This window comes from Varroa destructor, unplaced genomic scaffold (assembly GCF_002443255.2).
Source record: "Varroa destructor unplaced genomic scaffold, Vdes_3.0 BEIS01000001.1, whole genome shotgun sequence".
In the NCBI taxonomy this organism is placed as follows: domain Eukaryota; kingdom Metazoa; phylum Arthropoda; class Arachnida; order Mesostigmata; family Varroidae; genus Varroa; species Varroa destructor.
The window spans coordinates 45,408,544-45,429,052 of NW_019211454.1; the positions used below are offsets into that span (position 1 = coordinate 45,408,544).

Consider the following 20,509-nt stretch of genomic DNA (forward strand, 5'->3'; position numbering starts at 1 on the left):
AACTCGTTGTATTGATGATCCAGTCAGTACAAGCGCCAGGACCAACAGCATTTCTTCTAGTTACAGCAAGAAGATAACAGACAAGGAACGAACAAAATAAAGAACGAGGTGAGCCAAGCTACTTGAAGCAACAAAACTTGGGGGGAGGGGATGGGGGGCGCGGAGGTTATTCTTGTCGTTGTCAGTTCGTTTCGTCCCGTTCCGGGGTCGGTCAGCGGGAAAAGCATCATCTGCATCAGCGACAGGCAGTTGGATACCACGGGCGGCTAGGGAGCGAGGGGGGATGGTGTGGGGATAACTCGGTAAATCACTTAGCCGGTTGGGCCATACGGTTTGACAATAGCAACAACGGGAAAACGTGTCCCTGTTTTTCTGCTTCGGTTCGGAGCCGAGCTAAACGCGAAGCTCTCAAAGGCGAAAATGACATCCCGTTGCCGTGCCGCTATGTCGACCCGTGTCTATGTATGTATGTATATGTAGGTAACGGTTGATTGCAGCAGATGCTACGAGAGAGCGTGCTTAGGCGACCCCTATTCGTGGACAAGTGGATAACAAAAGTGAAAAGTGCCCTTCGTCTACGAACGGCTTTATTACTTTTGCTAATGTTTGCTAGCACCGTCGCCACCATCGTCTCGCCGTCCATATGACAAGCAGCTCTGTTGACGGCCATCGCTGTTGTTACTGTCGCTTAATTGATGAGTACTTTAACTATTTTGAGAGCACGTCGACGTTCCCTCGTGTTAAGGACGCCAAGCTATGGGTCCGCGGTAGCGCGACGGGTCAGGAACGCATGTCGCAGTAGCTGCCAGTTCAATCGTAGCTTGACCGCACTTGTCGTTAACGTTTCAACGCTCGTTGAACCCCTAGTATTGTTAGTCGAAGCTATTCGCAGAGCAGCTCTCAAGAAATTCAGGATAGAATAGTTATGCCGAAGAGGATAACTACGAAAAAAGGAAGCGATGTTAATCGACTGTTACCTACCAAGTTACATTTGAAAGAGGAAGTAAGTTACTTTTCTACCCAGGTGTAGACGCGGGACAGACTAAGCAGGATGTGCTTTAAAGGTAACAGCGGACCTCATGAACAACGGACAGATAATTACGCGTTAACTTCGGCAAATTTTTTCTCTCGTCTCACCCTAATACATTTGATAGGCTCGAGAAAGGCCTCTTTGTTGTAATCGTCATAATGAGTTGAGTAAACATTTATGCGCGATTACCTTCCAAAGCCTTGGCGAAGTCAACTTTCACTCAGCCAACTGGGCTTTCTATCATACTCTTCTGTCTGTAATCGAAAAACGATAACGAAAGGCAATTTTAGCTCTGTTTGCCCATCGCAATTGAAACTCCGACAAACTAGAATGTTTCGGAGAAGACAGCAATCTGATAAAATCACATTTTACTATAAGCGTCAATGACTTCAACGGCTTTGTTTTCTCTACTCCCCTTGGCGAGTTGTCCTTCGTCAGCATAGCCTATCAACATTGCCATGTTTGACCTGAGAGCCTGTGAGTGTTCAGTCGCAACCGGGGGTCTCACAAATTGCGCTTGCGAGTTGCTCAGCCGCTTGGGGGTTGTGATGAGACTGAAATTTGATTCCTAAGGTTACTTCAACACAAACGTTAATATTATGTAATAGAAGATCGCGTTACATGCTAGCAAAAACGGGACGGATACATACGATCCGGAGCAGACGATCAGGACTCCCGGGGGAGGCGACTGAAGGAACAGCATTAAGAATCACAGAGCCTATATTCATCAACGGGGAGAAATCTGTCTGAAAAGGGCAGAGCAACACCGAGAATGTCGACGAGTACAAGGTATACAGAAAGGTAAAGTAGTTATCGTTTCTTCTACTACTACTACCGCTACGGTGACATTTCGGGCGTGGCGCGCTTTTTCAAGTTTCGTTTTACGATTCACGATGATCCAGCCCAAAAGTGGGATGGTCCACTTTGCATCACAACAACAGCGGCAGCAGCAGCACAACTGATGAAAACCACAATGAGAAACGATGATACATCCGCGTTATAGAATTGTAAATATCTTGCGACAAAAGGAAGGCTTGTATGTTTGAGTGTAAAAATAAAGCAATTTCGATCACCGCAGCAGCAGCAGCAGCAGCAATGGCGACCGCAGAAATGTCGAGGGTACCATTGAAGATTGAAATGCTGCTAGCTCTTTATTTAGCGAGCATCGAGCCGGATTAGGTGGTATCATGTGGTGCAAACGGAGCACAATAGCCTCGATCATATTGTATAATCTCGCTCATCAGAAGTCTTCGGTATCGGAAGATGAACTAGATGCCGCTAGCTACTACAAAACATGTTATGAATGTATTATTCAGAAATATCTAAGCAAACAGATGATGCTAGTAACCAGGAGCCGTGCCGATTTTCGCGGCCTTCCAAAAGCTAGCTATGCAATGGCCTATCGCAGATACAATTATGCTTGCATAGCTTGAACTGATGCTAGAAATGATTATCACAATGATAGTTTACCTGCGGTCCTCGTGGATGAACATTTATAACGTGGAATAACGCGCTGTTATTAAAAATAACACGTGTGTCTGTAATATCGGATTCGTACAACATGATAATGGCAGGCTTCTGTACGTGGGAACACAGCCCAAAACAAAAGCAGAATGGTCTATCATATTATATAGCGTGCCGCATCGATGAGAATAGCAAAGCAGTCGACAGACCATGGTACACATTGGCCAGCCATGATATAAGGTACTCAAATAATTCTACGCACAATGAGGTGGGTGGTGTTGAGCGGTGTCGAATGGGCTACTGGGGCTCTTTCGGTCCCGGGATTGACCTTTAGAACAGTGGGTCAAAGGGATGAACCTGTGGTAGTGTGCTATATTTAGAGATCCATAGACACCTATCTCAGGTAACGAGCACTTGGCCTGGCAGCGTCCTGTTACTTGTAGTTCATTATCAATATTATTATTATTGGTAATTCTGATGGCCGTATACGGCTATATTAACGTGGGCGCGAAACGTGCGTACGACCAAGTCTTATATTGGACTGAAGAAGAGCGGATGAAGCACGTGACAGCTTGCGTGTATTTGCGTCCTTGCAAAGGCACATAGGGTTTAATCGTAGCGGTCATGGAAGTGCAATATCTGTTTCAGACTGGCTAAGTTATATTAGAGGATAGTCAGGCCATTTGTCGATTGCGTTGCCTTTAAAAATTCCTACGAAACGCTTATAGAAGATCTCGTTGTAGGGTCGACATTTGTATAGATTATCAGTTTCTATATTTATATATTTTAAACGCCAAATTTGATCCCGTAATCTTAGTAAAGCCCAAAACCGATGCAAAGTGGATCTTCAGAGACGTCTGGCCGGAGTTCGTACTTCCATAGATCATAGAGCAGATGGACGAGGCTAAATAGCACAAGTATCTCTTTTTTGAAAAAACAATTGTTTATAACAGATGATAAGGTTAATTAGCTAGCTGACAGAAAGGATCGCACACGAAAAGCCAACTACTCCGTTTGGCACTAGGTCGACGACACTACGTCACATACCCGTAGTAAAACCCACGCCAGCCAACTGCCCATGCCCCAATTGGTCACTTCCTTCTTTCTGTAACCTCTAGAATGCCAGTCGTCTCTTTAACCAAGTGGTTTTCGAGTTATGCAAGAAGCGAGTTATCGTCAGCCACTAGCCGGTGAACATATAGCATTTAAAGGTTACGCTAGCACACCTGGATCGACTGTATGTGCCTATCCTAGAACATGTAAAAATCTATATTTGCAATAGTTTAATGCAGAACTGAGCGAAGCATGCTCATATTCATGGACACATATCGTTGTTGTGAAATGAGCATAACGCCGTCACCCTCATCATCATTATCAGAAAAGTTCGGCGAACAATCAGTCTGCCCACTCAGAGGGGCCTCCGCGGATCGGATCGAGATAAGGCGGTGCTCCACGCGGGGGCGGTCAGAACTGACTGCCTATCTTCCTCTCCGTGTCGCTGGTTGGTCCTCTCGCAACCCCAAGACGTGCGGCGATTCTTTGCTGTTGTTGTCCAGCAACAGAATTACCCGCATCACGAGAACGTCAGGGAATAACACGAAATGCGAGGGTATTTGTTAGTGGACTTCACGGCAATATAGTGTGTAACGATCGTCGTGCCGGTGGAGGCGTGTGGCGCAGCCGGTTGAGTATTAATCGATCTACCCATCGTATTGTACACATGTAATATATGGGCAAGTCATGAAACGCTTGCCACTCAATTTAGTTTTCTTCACTCGCTCAGTTATCCTAGCCGCTGGTTGGTCGTGCTTTACGTCGGCTTTCTGGCTAACGATGATAACGCTGGTTGGATTGTTATAAGTGAGATGATGCGTTCATCGTTGACGTCGATGCGAACCTGCCTGACCCGAATGCGTTGGCAGTTCTTTCCTTTTATTTGTTACCATCCTTGTGTGAGCGCCGTTCTTCGCGGTATTGTCCTGGGCTGATGCTGTTGCGGCCGCATGCGGGAAAGTGTGATAGGGCATAGGCCGGCTGCTGTGAGTGTTGCTGCTGTTAGCTGGTCAGAGAAGGGAGCCAGCACCGCTTCGTGGAGCGGGGAGACCGATTAAAAAGGCTCCTCCCCCGCTCGCTTAGCCGACACTAGAAATACAGCAGGGGCGATGACGATAAGGGCACAGAACGTCGACAGCCAGGCAGCGGCGAACGAGCGGTCTGTGGGGGCAGCGGCTGGATAGCCACACGTCTGCGCAGCCAGGCAAAGCGGGAGATGACGTAGCAGAAAGGTCGATTACTACCGCCATCCGTTAACATGAACATTTACCAATACGAAAAACGGCAGCAGCGGCGGCGGCACCAGCAACTGGATGATCACGGCAAGAAAGGCGACGTCGTTATAGGACCGATCAACCGGCAGTATATAACCAACCAGCTATAGCGGTTGTCTAGCTGCGATTATTTGGCGAGGATGTCCGTCTCCATTAAGAATATTACTACATTTCGTTGTTTATCTATAAGTATTCAACCAATGAAATCAATGTGAGTCTCGTTTATAACTACCAGCGCATACGGTGGCGTACACAGAAGCACATGAATAACAGGAGCTCGTTCCGGATTTCCAAATTCAAATTTGTATGTCCCATTATTTATATTGTGCTTGCGGTTCTACATGTGGCTATATAGGCCCTTAACTTAGACGATAACGATATTTGGCCAGTTAACTTTGGTATGTACTTGAATCCGCTAATAGATATTTCAGACTGTAATACGTGGAGATATATTTCAGCCAGGCGTATCTGTGTAATTAAGTAATTCTCGCCTATATATATATATATATATATATGCGTTTGCTGAATAAACTATTAACAAAAGGTCCTCGCTTTTCCTCCGTCATCACTACATAGGCTGTGGTTTCATTAAAAATGTCAGCAAATGAAGACGTCAAAAAGCACACGTCAAAATAGTACGGATTTGTGAGACGGTCACACGTAAATTTCACTCATTCTTACTGTTTTTATAGTCAATTTCTCTCTCACAAGCACAGACACACACAGAAGCTTTTCCTATCTTATTTACTATACATCTCGACATATAACCGCTTGTCGAGCCCTTCGTTCTTCGTTGCTTAGTTGTCACCAATCTCGCGTAAATATACTTCAAAAAGTCAATCGCTATTTGCACAGGAGGAACCGCAGTAACAATCGAAACAAGCAGAATCTGTACCCTCTTTAGTCTATCTATCTAAACAGAACATCCGCCATATATACGCCAGCCACTGCGACAGCAACGACGATCAGACAGCGGAAAACAATGTAACAAGACGTAAACAAAAATCCACGGGTCTCCTAAGCGTCGGTTTGGTCGGATCCACGGACGGACGAAGTCGAAAGCAACTGAGATCATGGTAAGGAAACATACGGTAAGGGCTTGTACGAGACCTCGATACGAGGCCGACGCAAGAGGCGCACGGGATGCTTCTCATTTTTCGATTCGTCTCTATAGGATGTTGGTCGCACCCACCAAATACCTGTGATATGCCGACGGCCTGACGTGCACCATCAGCGCGTGCAATACCCCAATCGATGGATAACGTTTCGATACAAGCACAAGACACGCTTTATTTCGACACGATTTGACCAATACGATAACCAGCCTTTATTTTCAATATGTTGCTCCTAACTGAATATTACGGAAGAATTGATTGACTTCGGAAAAAGATAGCCCGAAGTTGTAAAGGCCAGCTAAACTGGATATAATATTCAGTAGAGGCAATGGGACGTTAGCTATGCATCAATCAGATTAAAATCTTCCTTTCTTCTTGTACGAAAATAATAACAATAGTAGTAACGTTGGTTGGCAAGATAATAACGAAATTTGACCTTCACTTCGATGTTGTTGTCATCGTTTATATGTACATTTATGCCACAGCATCGTAATGGGATTATCAAAAACCAAGGATCAAAAAATAAATAGGCTTTTTACTGTCCTATTTTATCGGTTTTGCATAATAGCGACGACTTGCCGGTGAAACGGATGCTGCCCATGTCGATGACGATGACAATGGCACAGTGTCAATGATATTTGTAAGATAGGGTGTATAGATATCCGTACCACCAGATCATATATGGTCTCGGTGGCACTGTCCATTACGGCTACTATGGCGATATAATCACAATAATCGGAACTTAGCGACAAGCAACTGATGCAGGATGCACAGTGATGACATGGCCACACCAGAAAAGAGCTGGGCGCGGATTGGCTTTGTCGTTGGGGTGACTGGCTGATGTCTGCTGGCCGACTGATTCCAGCAGTCCTATTCGCTGGGTCACTGCTGTCCACGCGACCGTCCATGTTACACAACGCGCACATACACTATAAAAGACACAACGAGAGAAAGAGACACACGAACGAATCGAAACGCGCACACAAACGTATAGGCACATTAAGACAGTCCTGCCCGAATGGTATAATTCAGCCCGACGGACTGCTACATACGAAAGCTCGCGCTGTTAGATTTGGCTGGCCAACGAACGCCATAGTTTGTCATAGGATGCCGACTTGCAGCCAGGTTATCTACCAGGCAGCTTCTGTCTGCACGCTGACTTCTAATCTCTAGCCGCAGAGGTATCCGTGATGTCTGTTTGCGAGTGTCAAAAATTAATGATATCGGCTGGGTAAAACGACCGCAGGCAGCAGAGCCCGGCCATCCATGCACGTTATGGGTACGATACGTCGGTGTGGTTGTGGTCGTAATAACAGCAAACGCTGTAGCAGCAATGGCTGCGAAGCAGCAATGTGATGCGATGCTGTCCATGAAGTGGCAACATAACACTGAGGTGCCAAGTCAACCGGTCCTACATTCTTCGTGCTGTTTGCTGTTGTGTTTGCTTCAGACAGAGCTGGAGCGCGTGACAAGCTGCAGTTGTTCCTGAACAGTCAATGAGTTGATTCTCAAAGGCCAATAAGGAGCCGCTAGGAGTGAGGGCTGACAAGTGGACCTACAAAAAGCACTGGTTGACGGAGACGGTAGCTACAGCAGCTGACCTGGCGACAACTTGAAAATTGTTTTCCTTTTGTCCTCGTTTTGTTACTATATACAACACTACAATAACCGAGTGACTCGTCTGGCTGATGTGAGCACCGCGGAGCCAGTTATCAGCAGTCGGCGACCACACCGTAGCCAGGAGTCTGTTGGTTTACCGGTCTGTTTGTCTCTCTATCCGTCTGCATGTCCACTTGAGCCAGCAAGCAAAGCTGAACGAACCAAGACAGTAACTATCATGCCAGAAGTTGCTACGATTCTGCCAGAAAGCGCATAGGTGCCGAGAAGACAACGAGAAAGTCCTGATAACCTGTCGAAGAACACATGTTACCGACCATAAAATTTAAAACTTATGAACAGCCACGGCAGCGGTTGCCTAAACAGCAGCGAAGCGGGAAGACAGAAAGAGGCGAAGACACCGCGTCGAAGTCTGCGACGGCCGAGTCAGAAACGTGCGGCGTGGAGACACACTGACACACCGACGTATTACAAGCGAAATACTGAAGGGGAGTTAAGAGAGATAATTCAGCGAAGCGACTACCGCTAACAACAAATTGGAAGGAGGGATATCGTTCGAAAGTATTCGCTTGTTGTTGTTTGCGGTTACCGCTGTCCGTTTGCTTGGCAGCCGCGCGTCGTTATGGACAATATAACCTCAGTCATCACTGGCGGTAGAAGGCGAGAGGACGATTTAACTATTTAGCCGTAACTGCCTTACAGGTACGAGTAGTTTGGTCCTTTCTTAGTTTCCCTTGATTCTGTGAGATTCGAAAAGAAGGAAAAGCTAGGAAACTAAAACTAAGCTGGGGTACGAAGAGCTCATTCGAACGCTGTGTGTCTTATGCCAACTGTCTTATGGCGGCAAGCACCGAGCGTATCCTCCCAGGAACTTGACTCGCTTTCGGGAAGACCAGTGACCATCAACGTCGCAGCACCTGCTAATTTACGAACGTTGTCATTGCCATCTAAGTATCTTCATTTTACCAGTGACTTATGTACGTTCCTTTGTGATACGTATCCATCGCTAACCACAACCTCCTAGACTGAATAGTAGTTAAAACGTAGGCATATGAAATACAGGAGCTGTTTAATCTGTCACAGACGTTCCCTTATTATCCTTTTAACAAGCTAGTAACATATTTGACAGGGTGTAGTTGTAGCGTTGTTTAGGGAAGTATCCAACTACGTGCCGCGCGAAATCGTGTGTACGAAACGAATCTAGCTTTTCTATATTCTAATTCGGTTGTTTTTACCTGTTTTTCTTAGTTTTAAAACGAAGAAATATCGCAACTGGATCGCGTTTTCCATATATATATACACCTCTAAAATAATGTCAGCTATGAGCTAGCACTCATTCGACCTGTTGTCTTTTGCATGGGCGAAGAAACCCAGCTTCATCGTGTCCACAATGTCTATTTCATAAAGAAGAAAAAGAAATGTGCGAAATGTCACATTTCCTATTTCAAAGGACGACCGTGTCGCAAGCTGACCTCCAGCAGACGACGTCAGTGCAGAAAGGCAAACGTGCTTCTTCGCGCCCTCAGCACGATGTTGATCCTTTCGATAACACAATTGGTAAATGGTATGAGCAGCCACTATAGGGGGATCAGCGAAACGGCAATACAGAGCTCGACAGGGTCGCTCCAGCCGGTCATCGCTTCATTTGTTTCCGCCGTTGTCGACGTCGTCATCTTTTTTCTAGTTGTTGTCTTTGCTGCGACTCTGGTCGTGAATCCATTTATTGGGCGGCCGGTCGCTGCAACTCCACCAGTAGCGGCGGCGGCGGCGGCGGCGAACGTTTTGGGTCAACTAGTGAATGGAAGCGTTCTGTGATAGCGACGAGCTTCACTTGCCCGCCATTTTAGCGTTGATGTTGCTGATGCTGAATGGTTGGTCCTTCTACAAATTTATTTCCGCGACGAATGCTCAATAGATGGCATTGTGCGATGCTCTTCATCATCGAACGGCCTCCGCTCGAATACAATCAGAAACTGAGGAAAAGGCGAAGCAGCGCGAGAAGGGAAAAGAAAAACAACAGACGTAAGAAGCGGGCTCGCGACGAAAATGCGCTTTTATTTGAACGACGATACGATACGGAACGGAGAGTCGGTCAACGCGACAGTGATGACGGCGTCAACTCTAACTGAAACAACAACAAGTCTAGCAGAATCGAAGCCCTAAAACGATCGCGGCGGGTCGAAAATTCTGTTTTCTTTTTAAACCTGAATAAAAACTGTCTTTCAGACTAAACAGCAATAGCAGCACTTGGTCGATGTTGGGCACCAAAATGCCAAAGGAAATGCCCAAGAAAGACGAATCGTTGCTCCAGAGACCTTTTTCTTTTCAGAATCACGAATTAGCCGCGATCAAGCCATCTTAAGAACTGGCTTTCGCCCATAGATTTCGCTAATGAATCTGTTCTATAGTAAAAAAAAGAAGCTCTCGTGCCTGAACTCTTGCAACTTTACTCACGAGTCATAAAGCGAACGCAGTCGTGAATGACGGAATCATCTATATGGATACTGACACGTATGAAAGCTTGGATGTGCTGTACAATTAGACAGTAAAAGACAAATATTGTTCTCACTATAAATATGATGATGTAGCGGTTCAAACAAAGCTGGCATGGAACGTCTCGTTAGACGAATTAGCCATGTTCAGTTGACGTCTTGCAATATTTCCTCATAGAGCCGCTAGAGTCGAATCACAGCCGACGTATGTCGTAGCCGCTTGATCGTGACGTCTGTCGATCAATCATTGGACTCAAGTTATATTATATTCATTAGGCTCCTATGAAGTTTACAAGTAAGAATGCACATCTAGCGAATACGTATCAGCTTATTCTCTGGGCGATTACCTTGAGAAAAATACGAGTGCATATATATGTAGGCATATTACTGTGTACGTGTGTGTGTACCCGGGCAGGAAATAGTGCCAGGTACTTTTGAGTTCCATTCTGTGCAACGTTGCGTGCTGTTGTTGCATGTTATTGTGTAGCCGTCTGCGGGGGTGACTAAACGTTTTCTGTTGGCCATATTCCCCTGCTCATTTCGTTGTCCTGAGCCGGCCCTCCCCCTCGTCATACGGACGGTTGACGGTTCACTTGGCTTCATTGAAAAAAGAGACATTTCACGTGCAGCTGGTAAGTGACGACTGTTCACTTTTGCCGCCCTCTCCCAACCTAACCATGAGTGCCTCTCTTGTATCTCTGGAAGTTCTATGAACGACTTCCGACTGTTCTGTCTGTCTGTTTTTCTTTTTGGCTACAAATCTTATATGAGCGTATCGTGTCCTTTTTTTTGTCGCTGCACCTTGTAGACATCTATTACTCTGGACGCGGATCCGTCCGACGGGGAAGCGTTTACTGTGAAGAAGCAATGAGGCAGGCTGCCGTTGCTGCAACTGTAGCTATTGCTGTGGCTGATTTAACTCTGACTGAAAATACAGTGCGGATCGGCCAAGCTGATGTCAAGCCTTCGGTGGCAAAAAATCATCGTGAATTGTCGCTTCGTTTCTTCGGCATTCAGGCTGCTAGTCGTCGTTTCTTCTTTGTCTTACTATCAGCACGCGATCCGTGGAATTCGCAGTGGGTCCGAATGATCCGTTCACGCGTTCGAACTTCTACACCCGCCGAACACTGCCGTTACAGAGATAGATGGATCGACCAATTTACGTCTGGTTGTAGAGCCCATAGAATCTAGCGTGCTTAGGTCGCAACCGTCCTGACGACAAGAATGGATTGGGCATCGTACAACGTAATGTATTGAATACAATACAGAATACACGGTATAGGCAAGCATCGTCGTCCTTTAGGCGGGATAACTTCAATGTAACGATAGCTACGGCGGAAAGATGCGGGAGACAAGATTAGAAGCCTAGATATGTATTATCAATCGATCTGCTGCTGTAACACCGAAAAAAAAATCATAGCATTTCTACGATTATTTAGGGATGTCCTTTGTTGTTGTAGGTGTTTCTACTAGTGTCCTTCGTTTGGGCAACAAAACAGCAATAGAATATAGTAGACAAAATGTATTTGTGTTTATGGCACGTTTGCTTCGAAACTCGGATAAGCAAGCGGATATTTTCGGCGTGTTGTATCTCGACGCCCGTTGTTCGCACCGTGTCTCGGAGTAAGCCTTTTTTCTTTTTGATGATTGCGGAAAGCTTCACGACCGCTGACTTACCTACGCAACTCTTATATCACACATCGATTGTATTGCTCTGCACAGTAGGACCATAGGCAGTAGTTTAGATGATGATGCCTGCAGCTGTATATGGCGTCAATCACCGTATTCGACAGATTTCAACGGAGCGTTCTCTTCGGCTCTTGTTCCATTATGGCTTGTTACTCTTTACTCGTCTACTACATTTTAGCTATCTCATTACTTCATCATCTTATAAAATAACGATGATTAGCACCAATTACTCGTATGGAAGCGACGACTAACTAACGCCTGAACGAATCAATGTTGATACTGATTACAACGAGAAATGAAGCAAACGGCAAATGAGAGGTGACAAAAAAATCAGAGCTGGTAAAGCAATATATAAACTCTACAACCGAAACGAAACGCGTTTCCTGAATGGTGCACGTACATACAAATATTGCTACGTTACAGCTGCTTGTTATATAATTCTCTGTTTATGTTGGTTGTATTCTTATTTCGACTATTCGTTGTTGCCTCAGACGAAGATCCCTATGCGCGACGCTGAATTGCGGTCGACTCCACCGCTACCACCGATCGAGAACGAAGAGGACGTCGACGACTGAAGTCGATGATATTTCACCCTACCGCCTTCCCCCGTCCACTCCTACCCACTTATTCACTTCGTCTCTACTTCTTCGATGACGACGACAGCAACAACCAATGGCATTACGGACCCATTTCAACTGTGTGTTGTATCTCCCTCCCAGGTTCCACCGCAGAAATAGCAATGGGCGATCGATTCACCACCGCCGATCTCACGCCGATCGGTGATGGTTTCGTTCGGATGTTTGAAGTCTTTGGCCAGCCCGTTGCTGAGGCTTGCTCGTATGAAACTCCACTGTTGATAGAAGATCTACAACTGCAGCAGCAGCAGCGGCGGCGGCGGCGACAGAAATTCAGCCATCGTTACCAGTCAGGAAATGCAGCCGAGCAACAAATCGCAACTGATGTTTGCTACTTGACAGCGGTTGAAGAAAACACGCACATTTACGGGCACGTACGAGCTCACACAACTCGAGAGATATTTCCCCATCGATATATCTCTGCTCCCGGTCGTCGGTCGATTCAGAAATTTCAACTTAGCAACAAATGCGGTTTAGCTCAACCACTGGCTGGCGCATAGCCTCATCGGCAACTCGCCGTAGTTAGAACGTTTGCGTCAGACGCAATCGAATGAAGTCGTAATGAAAAACTGGTCGTTGTTTAATTATTGACCACACCAAACAGAGGGATAGAGCGAACGCAGGAAAGATACAGAGAACGAGGGGGGAAGACGCCGATCACCGGAATAAAAAATGCCACCGAATGAAAGCGACGCAAGTTCAGGAGCGCATAGAGAGTTTCGTTAACGAAGAAAAACGTACGAAACGCGCGACGGGATTGACTATGCAGGTCGGTCGGTCGGTTGACGGCCGAACGCACAGACGGGCGGAATCCCTTGTCGTCGTCGTCGTCATCGTCGTCGCTCCTTCGAAATAGCGCAGCTATCGAGGAGACGGCAATATGCCTGTACGCGTTGAGCGAAACAGTGCAGTAGAAGCCTTTTGAGAAGAACGAAAAAGCTTCGGGAGTCGCCCCCTTCGGCCGCCATCAAGGGCGTGTAGGTATCTGTATGTATGCCCGTTCGGCACAGTTTATGTATGTGTCTCTGTGCGTAAGTAAGCAAGTGCATCTTGTTTCTGCCTAGCTTTCAATCGTATAGTGGTTATGGCGCTTTGTGAGCGTTTGTGTGTGCGCGTCTCCAAGGCGGGGTAAAGGTGAGATGATTTTTCCACTCCCAATTCTCGGGGGGGGGGCCACCAGGAATAGCGTTCGTAATGACACTGGTGCTGGTGGTAATCAAAATGGCATGGCTTTCGGGGCTCATTTTGATTCTCTGTGTCTCCGGCAAAAACAGTGTTAAGCCACAGGTTCGCAGATTGTCCAACGTCAACAGAGGGGAGTTCTTAACTAAGGACGCACTGAATAACAGTCGGATGAATTGAAGTCCCATAACTGAATATTATGTATTTTATCGATGTTCTACCACATTTGCGCTAGATACACATCAGCAGGCACACACTTAACAACAACCACATTCAAATAGATAGAGGCTGGCTTGCTTGCTTGCTTGCTTACTTGCCTGTCGTATCGTTGTAATAGTCGATACGGCAGCCTCCGCAGCGATACCTTATTGGATAGATCAACGGGATGATCTTTTCACACGATCGCTGTTGGAAGGATCGTTTCGTCTCGCCTGATGATGGACACCTACATTTCAGCAGGTTATGACGAGCCAAATTATAATACAATCAACCCAGTCGAAGAAGAAGAAACAGCGAGGCAGTCTCTTACGGCGAGCTTCAGTAACTTCCCTACATTAAATGAGCTACTACTTAGAGAGCGCATCGTCTTTCTCTATTTACTATTTGGTATTTTCGTGTCACCTTGCATACTCGTGTTTATATGTATCCGTATCTGAACGAGTTAATCTTTGACAGCTTACAAGGATTAAAACATTGTGCCGAGGATGCGGTGTGGCGAAGGCGGTGCAACATCGTAAGGCTGCAAGCAAGCTAACGAGCAGAGATCTGTTTGTGTATCTGTGGAGATTTAAACCGCCGATTCGTACCCCAAACAGCAGCCATTCAAGGGGCAATATTTTCTCGTTTTTCGTTTTCACCTTCGAAACATATTTCGCGGGTACGCAGGTGCGGACCTGCCAGAGTTCCCTTCAGTTTACCCCATTTCCCCAGCCCCGATCGACACCAGAAAGCAAAACTTTGGAGACCGAACGAAGCGTTAAGGATATCGAAATGCGATAAGATCCACATGTTGGATTTACTAGTAGAAATCTCATCTCCGTTGATCTATGTAATCGTCTGTGCATGCGACGTGTTCGTAGCTGCATACATTATCAGAATATTTTACCATTTCAACATTATGCGCGAATTGTAATAATTCGACTATTATTTTATTGCTTTTTTTTTTTTCATTTATTACTTATTACCGCAGTCGTCAGCCAAAGCTACTCAACATTAGTGCAGAGTTAATTGCACTATCTGTTGTTACTATCGGCGCATACTGCGACTTTTATACCTACGATACAATAAGGATCAACCACAGGCGAGATTAGAATGTCGTATCGATCAATGAGTGCTTGATTACTACACCTATCTTGTACTCTCTTACGATCGGTCTTTCTATTTGTCTACCCATGTTAGTTGCTACAAAAAAATGAGCATCAGTCTACTACACGAAGATCCTTGCGATGTTAAAGAGCGAGCCAGTCGCAAGTATGACAATCTCGAGAACCACCGGAGTTAGCGAATGCTTGTTGGAACAATACCCCTGTATATAAGGACGCCTCAGTCGTCGGGTGTGTAAGTGATGCGAGCGTCGGAGAGAACGCCGTTTAAGGCTCAGTAGTTTATAAATATGAATTCAGAACAGCACTTACATACAGAATCTTGTATAGCTTAGATGTTACACGAATACAGACCTACAATATATTCAATATGAGTTTTCCGAAGGCGACAATGTCGTATTAAGTACCCTTAAGCGCTAAGAGCTTTGAAGCTCTTCTTTTGTAGAGTGTTTATCCACTCGAAAGTGCACTTCGAAGTTCACACACACATACTTAAAGCGATGCTCCTTACTCGCGCTTCGTAGGTTCCGCTAGGTATTATGTTAGAAAACCACGGTGTTGAGGTACGAGTGCCAGACAGGGTACTGCCTATTTTTGGTATAGCCACCACATATAGATACATCGCAAAAATACTACGCACGTATTTTGCCGTTCGGTCATTCTCCGAAGAGTGAAGTGAAGAACTCACCTATAGTATCCACCTACCCGTATGCAGCGGCCCAGATGAACATGGGAAAGCAAACAATCAACGATAACGACTTCGATCAGGTCTGCTGCAGGATGTGGGCTATTGCGCGCGATATTTTAAGTGGCTACCTTGAGCGTCGACGTACGACCAGCACCATGCCTCCGGATAGGGTAGACTCGCTTTTCCGGTAGCTGGAGGCTGTTACCTGTTGAGACGACAGACAGTTCTACTTCCGAGAGCAGCCAACGAAAGCGGTAGAGTCGACTTCACAGAACCTCGCTCGATCACGATTACCCTGCTACAGTGGCGTTGCACCAGCAACGCCAATTTTGTAAGGTAACCGCTGACTATTGAGAGATCTAGAGAAAAGGTGGGGACAGTCTACAACAGAAAGCAGAGCTAGGCTTCGAGTGTAACAAGCTCGATACGTCCTGTTCAACTCAAGGAACTATCAGCAGTGGCGAATGAGAAACATGGCGATAGCGATTACAGGAAGAACAAACTGGACACAGAGCGGGGGAGGAATAGAAATAGAGAAAAAAAAAACGGTTGAAAAAGCTAAACGCTACGCTGTAGAAGTCAAAAGTCGGACGGCTATACAACTAAAGCTGCCATTGCAGGTGCAGCCGGCCAACTTTAGTACACGGCAACAATAAGATGAGTATAGCAGACGCCACGAGAGCGCGCTCCGTGGTCTATAAGCCTAGCGATGGCATTGTTAGGATGTACCTCCATTTGTGAGCGTCACAATAGGCCATAGAGGACGAGCGAGGCAGTAGCAACAACGGCGACTCTCGGAGTGCCTGACAGGGTAGATTACTTCAATTCTTGGTTCATCCCAGTTTCTTCGTCTTTCGCTGATTTGCATGGCAACCTCTCAGACCACCGGCAACGAATATATGTCGATCATTATATATTTCAATTGAATTATTGTGTTCGTACTGGCTCGCTGCTTGTTTGCACAGTGCAGAACAAGGAAAACAGGCCCTTTCCAAGACGTCCTAAATAAACAGTGAGCCAACTATGATAGAAAACACTTATGTGATAATATAGTATTAGCTAAATAAAGATGGCATCAACAGCAAGAACTACAAAAGCTGGTATTTACTAATTGGATCGATCTGTTTTTGCTTGACATGATAGACTATGCCGGAACGCATCGAACGTTTGTATAGAAGTAACGTCTGCGAGCATCTGTGTAAGAATTACAGGCGATTGTCTAAACAATGTAAATATATAGAAGGTCTTCAATAGTTTATGAAGCTAATGCTGATCGATTGAATGTTTGCCCATGTAATCAGAGATTTATTTTCTGTCCAAGGCAAGTCTTCCTGTGCTGCAGTACCGCAGACGGTTCATCAATATATTGCGCTTCATATGTATTGTCTGACTTCACCCGCTTGTCTGTGTACCTGAATACCATTTCATTAACTCAATATTACTAACCTGAAAAAATTGTATTGTAGCTTATGAATCGATGGCTTTGAATGCTTGCTTTCACATTCAATTTGTCAAGCTTCCAAGCTGACCCAGCAGTAGCAACGAAGAATACATAAAGAAGATAGATCGCTGGTGATTTGCGAGCGACTCTTCAATCCCAGCTTTTGCAGTGTTTTGCTGTCCGGCAAGCGTTCGTGCAGAACGCAGGAGAGAGCAGTAGCTATATACTTACACACCTATTCATCACACCGGTTTAAACAAAATGCCCCGAGTTTATCGTCCGAAGCGGCCGTCGGACGCTACAGTTAGGAGTTGTTCCCCAAAGCACGAGTATGTCCACTTGCAGGATTAACATGTAACGTACAAATCATACGTGTTCCGTACGTTTATAGATAGATATGTTACCATTGAACCGTCATGTGAACTCGTCCTTTAACGACTGGCGTTATCATTACTGATATCTTGTACTCGCCTCTATTAAAGGAGAAAACAGATTTTTCCGTAAACCGCTAGCGTGCGACTGGTCTGACATGCAAAGAAACAGAATGAAATCCTTTTTCTAGGTCTTGCAGGATCCAATTCTACGAATGACCAAACGCTCTCTTGGACAAGGGCGTGAGGCCTACGCTTGCTCGTCGTGTCGCACAAACTCACTAACCTATTAGTTTTTAACGCTTTTGTTAGTGCGTTAGCTGTGGCAGTAATGTACCTAGGCGAAATAGACCTTCATTTAACTTACCCGTATGCGTCCGTTTATGAATCTTTAAGTTCTCGCTTCGCGCGAACACCTTGCCGCAGCCGGGGAACATGCAGGGAAATGGTTTCTCGCCAGTGTGTACTCGAATATGATTGACCAGTTTGTATTTGGCCTTAAATGGCTTCCCGTTTCGTGGACAGTCTTCCCAGTAGCAGGTATGGTTCGTGCACTCGGGACCGCCCACGTGATCGACGGTCAGGTGATTGACTATCTCGGGCATCGAGAGGAATGTCTTCCCGCAGGGACCGCGAGTTCCGCCCGCGCCACTCGCACTTCGTTGACTAGAGGATGATACACTGCTGAGCGGGTAGCCCGGGTTGAACGTGGCCGTTTCGGGCTCGACCCACATGCAGGCGTATTCACTTTTGCCCGTTCCGCTCGACGGTGATGTCGCCGAGCAGGACGACCCCGATGGACTATGTGGGGTATAGCGCATGAACGCACCGCTCGATGGCGATTCGTACTCGAACGTCGTCGCTTCGGTCGGCGTCGGTCGATAGTCTCGATCAAGACCAGACATCCCCCGGTGGGAGCCCACACCCCCGCCAAGATTCGTGCCGCCGCCCCCGCCGACGCCCACCTGATCGACAGGGAAGAATGAGGATTCGTAGCAGCTAGCGTCTTCTCGCCGTAGAGGGTGTGGATACATTGAGGGCATGGCGAAAGACTGTGGCTGATACTGATCCTGTGACAGCTTCAGCTGATGTGGATGGGGCGCGTCCACGTGAAACAACATCTTTGCGGCAAAAGATTTCCGAACAGAAATCAGTCGCGTGGATCTAGATTACTGGGTGTGACCGATGCGTGAATCTGGATATGGACATATGCAAAACTAAGCCAAGACGAGGCCTCTAAAGCCAACCCGATCTGCCTGCTCAACACCAGCAGCGGCTTACAGCTTCCGAGATATTACGGCCTGTTATCGACGTGGGTGTCGAGGCGGGTCGGTCGAAGCTCAGCTGATCCTCTGAGTTTGTTGAGAAGATGAAACATATATGGGTTGCTCGTCAATTCAGACAGGCGGATGAATTCTAGGGCGTCTATCGAAAAATGATAGTATATCACCTGCACTGGGTGTGGGTCAAACGCCTTGTTCGTTGTCGACTTACTGAAGACACATGTTGATACATAATGTTATTGTTATCCTGGTTGAAGCTGGTTCTGATACTCTGATGTCTTTTCTTTCAGTGATAGTTATAAGTAGATCAGTGAAAGAATACAAAGAATATACGTCGTTCACTTGCCTCACATACACACAAACTGCTTTGAAGATAACTGCACACTGCGCGCATAGCGTGAAAAATCGCGAACCCAGAAACGGCCACCTAGCACTGACTCGTTGAGGTTACTAATCACATAACGTGTCCTGCTTAACTTGTCCTTGATGACATAACGTGTCTTCGAACACGCGCGCGCTTCAACACTCACAATTTACACCACCGTCGGCCTCCGCCACATCGCCAAGTGGCGACAGGTCATATCACGGCTGACACTGACCGACTTTCAGCCGCACTCAAAAAGTGTCAGCGCAGCTTGTTCCCTCTTACAATGTCCGTATGCAGGCTGAAAATCGACCGTTAAGAGAAGCGTCACAATAATCACGTTATCACTCGAACACCTTTTCGTATGCCTAAAACGACGTACGAAGACAATAGTGATGTTGATTGATTATGAATTGATTTGCTGATCGCGCTGCCGGATATGTTCCGGCCACCGGAACTAAGTGACAAGGTAATGTAACGGAGGGATCGTTTACAAACGTTGATCGGTTTTATGGTAAGAACTGGTTGTTCCTGTGTGTCGTCTTGTCGCCACTTTCAACAATCGCACAAATTAAAACACACAGTAGGGTAATACCAAATTGTCATTAGTACCGATCGCATCGTCACCGATCATGTGGGCATTTTCGGCCCATCAAAATAACAGGATTTCTACCCGCAGGCTATGTCAGTTTTATAGGTTTGCCAGCAATGGCTGTGTATCTAGCCAATACCGGTTGGATTGCTATTGTTGTCAATTTTGTGCTAAGCTTATAGCAGCGGTATGGTCTTGCGGCAGCTGTAGCTACCACCGACGCAGTGTTGGGCAGCCAGCATCCGTAGCATTTTGCGAAAAGCCACAGTCTGTAATAGCCGCCGTAGCGACAACAGTTCAGTAGTAGACGGCAAAAACCTATCGCTATCGAGACGCCGCAGCAACACAGCACGAACCACAACGATGCTGCCAATGTTCCGCACACTGAATGAAGCACACAGGGCGAATCTATGTACCTCGCTTCGGGGGGTCAGTTCCTCTCAGCTCGGCGCTGTATTCTGCTCTCGCAGCCGATGTGACCTTCTCCCGTGGGTGGAGTCTGGCCAGCCGACCGCCCCTAGGTAGGAGGAGCTCGACGGCACTATCAAAGATGATTGGACTAAGAAGAACTCTGCTCAAACGGCACCCTTCGAGCTATGCGCAGCAGTTACAACGGGCGACGCGGCGGCTGTGCTGTGGCGCTCGTGCAGCTAGCTGAAGAGACACCGGCACCAACAACGACGACAGCGTTGAGCCAGAGAACGCTGCTGCTCCGAACGATAACGAGAACAACCACGACAGCTATGGCGGCGGCAGCGGCGGCGGCGGCGGCGTCTGGGCTGTGACCAGTCGTAGAGATGCATCAGCGATCGAGTTGTGATCACTGAGCGAACGAATAAAACGGGCCTGTGCTTCTCCACTGTTGGACACTGGTACCCCCGGTGGTTGTTCCTGACG

At 46.6% G+C, this 20,509-nt stretch overlaps 1 protein-coding gene across 1 annotated transcript in view; it reads right to left on the reverse strand.

Annotated features, from left to right (window-relative positions):
• The window catches only part of LOC147758700 (uncharacterized), a 62,141-nt gene extending 41,898 nt beyond the window's left edge, over nucleotides 1–20,243 (reverse strand). Inside the window, exon 1 of the mRNA XM_086976545.1 lies at nucleotides 17,741–20,243. Coding sequence (XP_086832671.1) covers nucleotides 17,741–18,494 — 754 coding nt within the window. The 5' untranslated portion in view covers nucleotides 18,495–20,243. The remainder of the gene's footprint in view (nucleotides 1–17,740) is intronic.
• Between the last annotated feature and the right edge of the window lie 266 nt (nucleotides 20,244–20,509).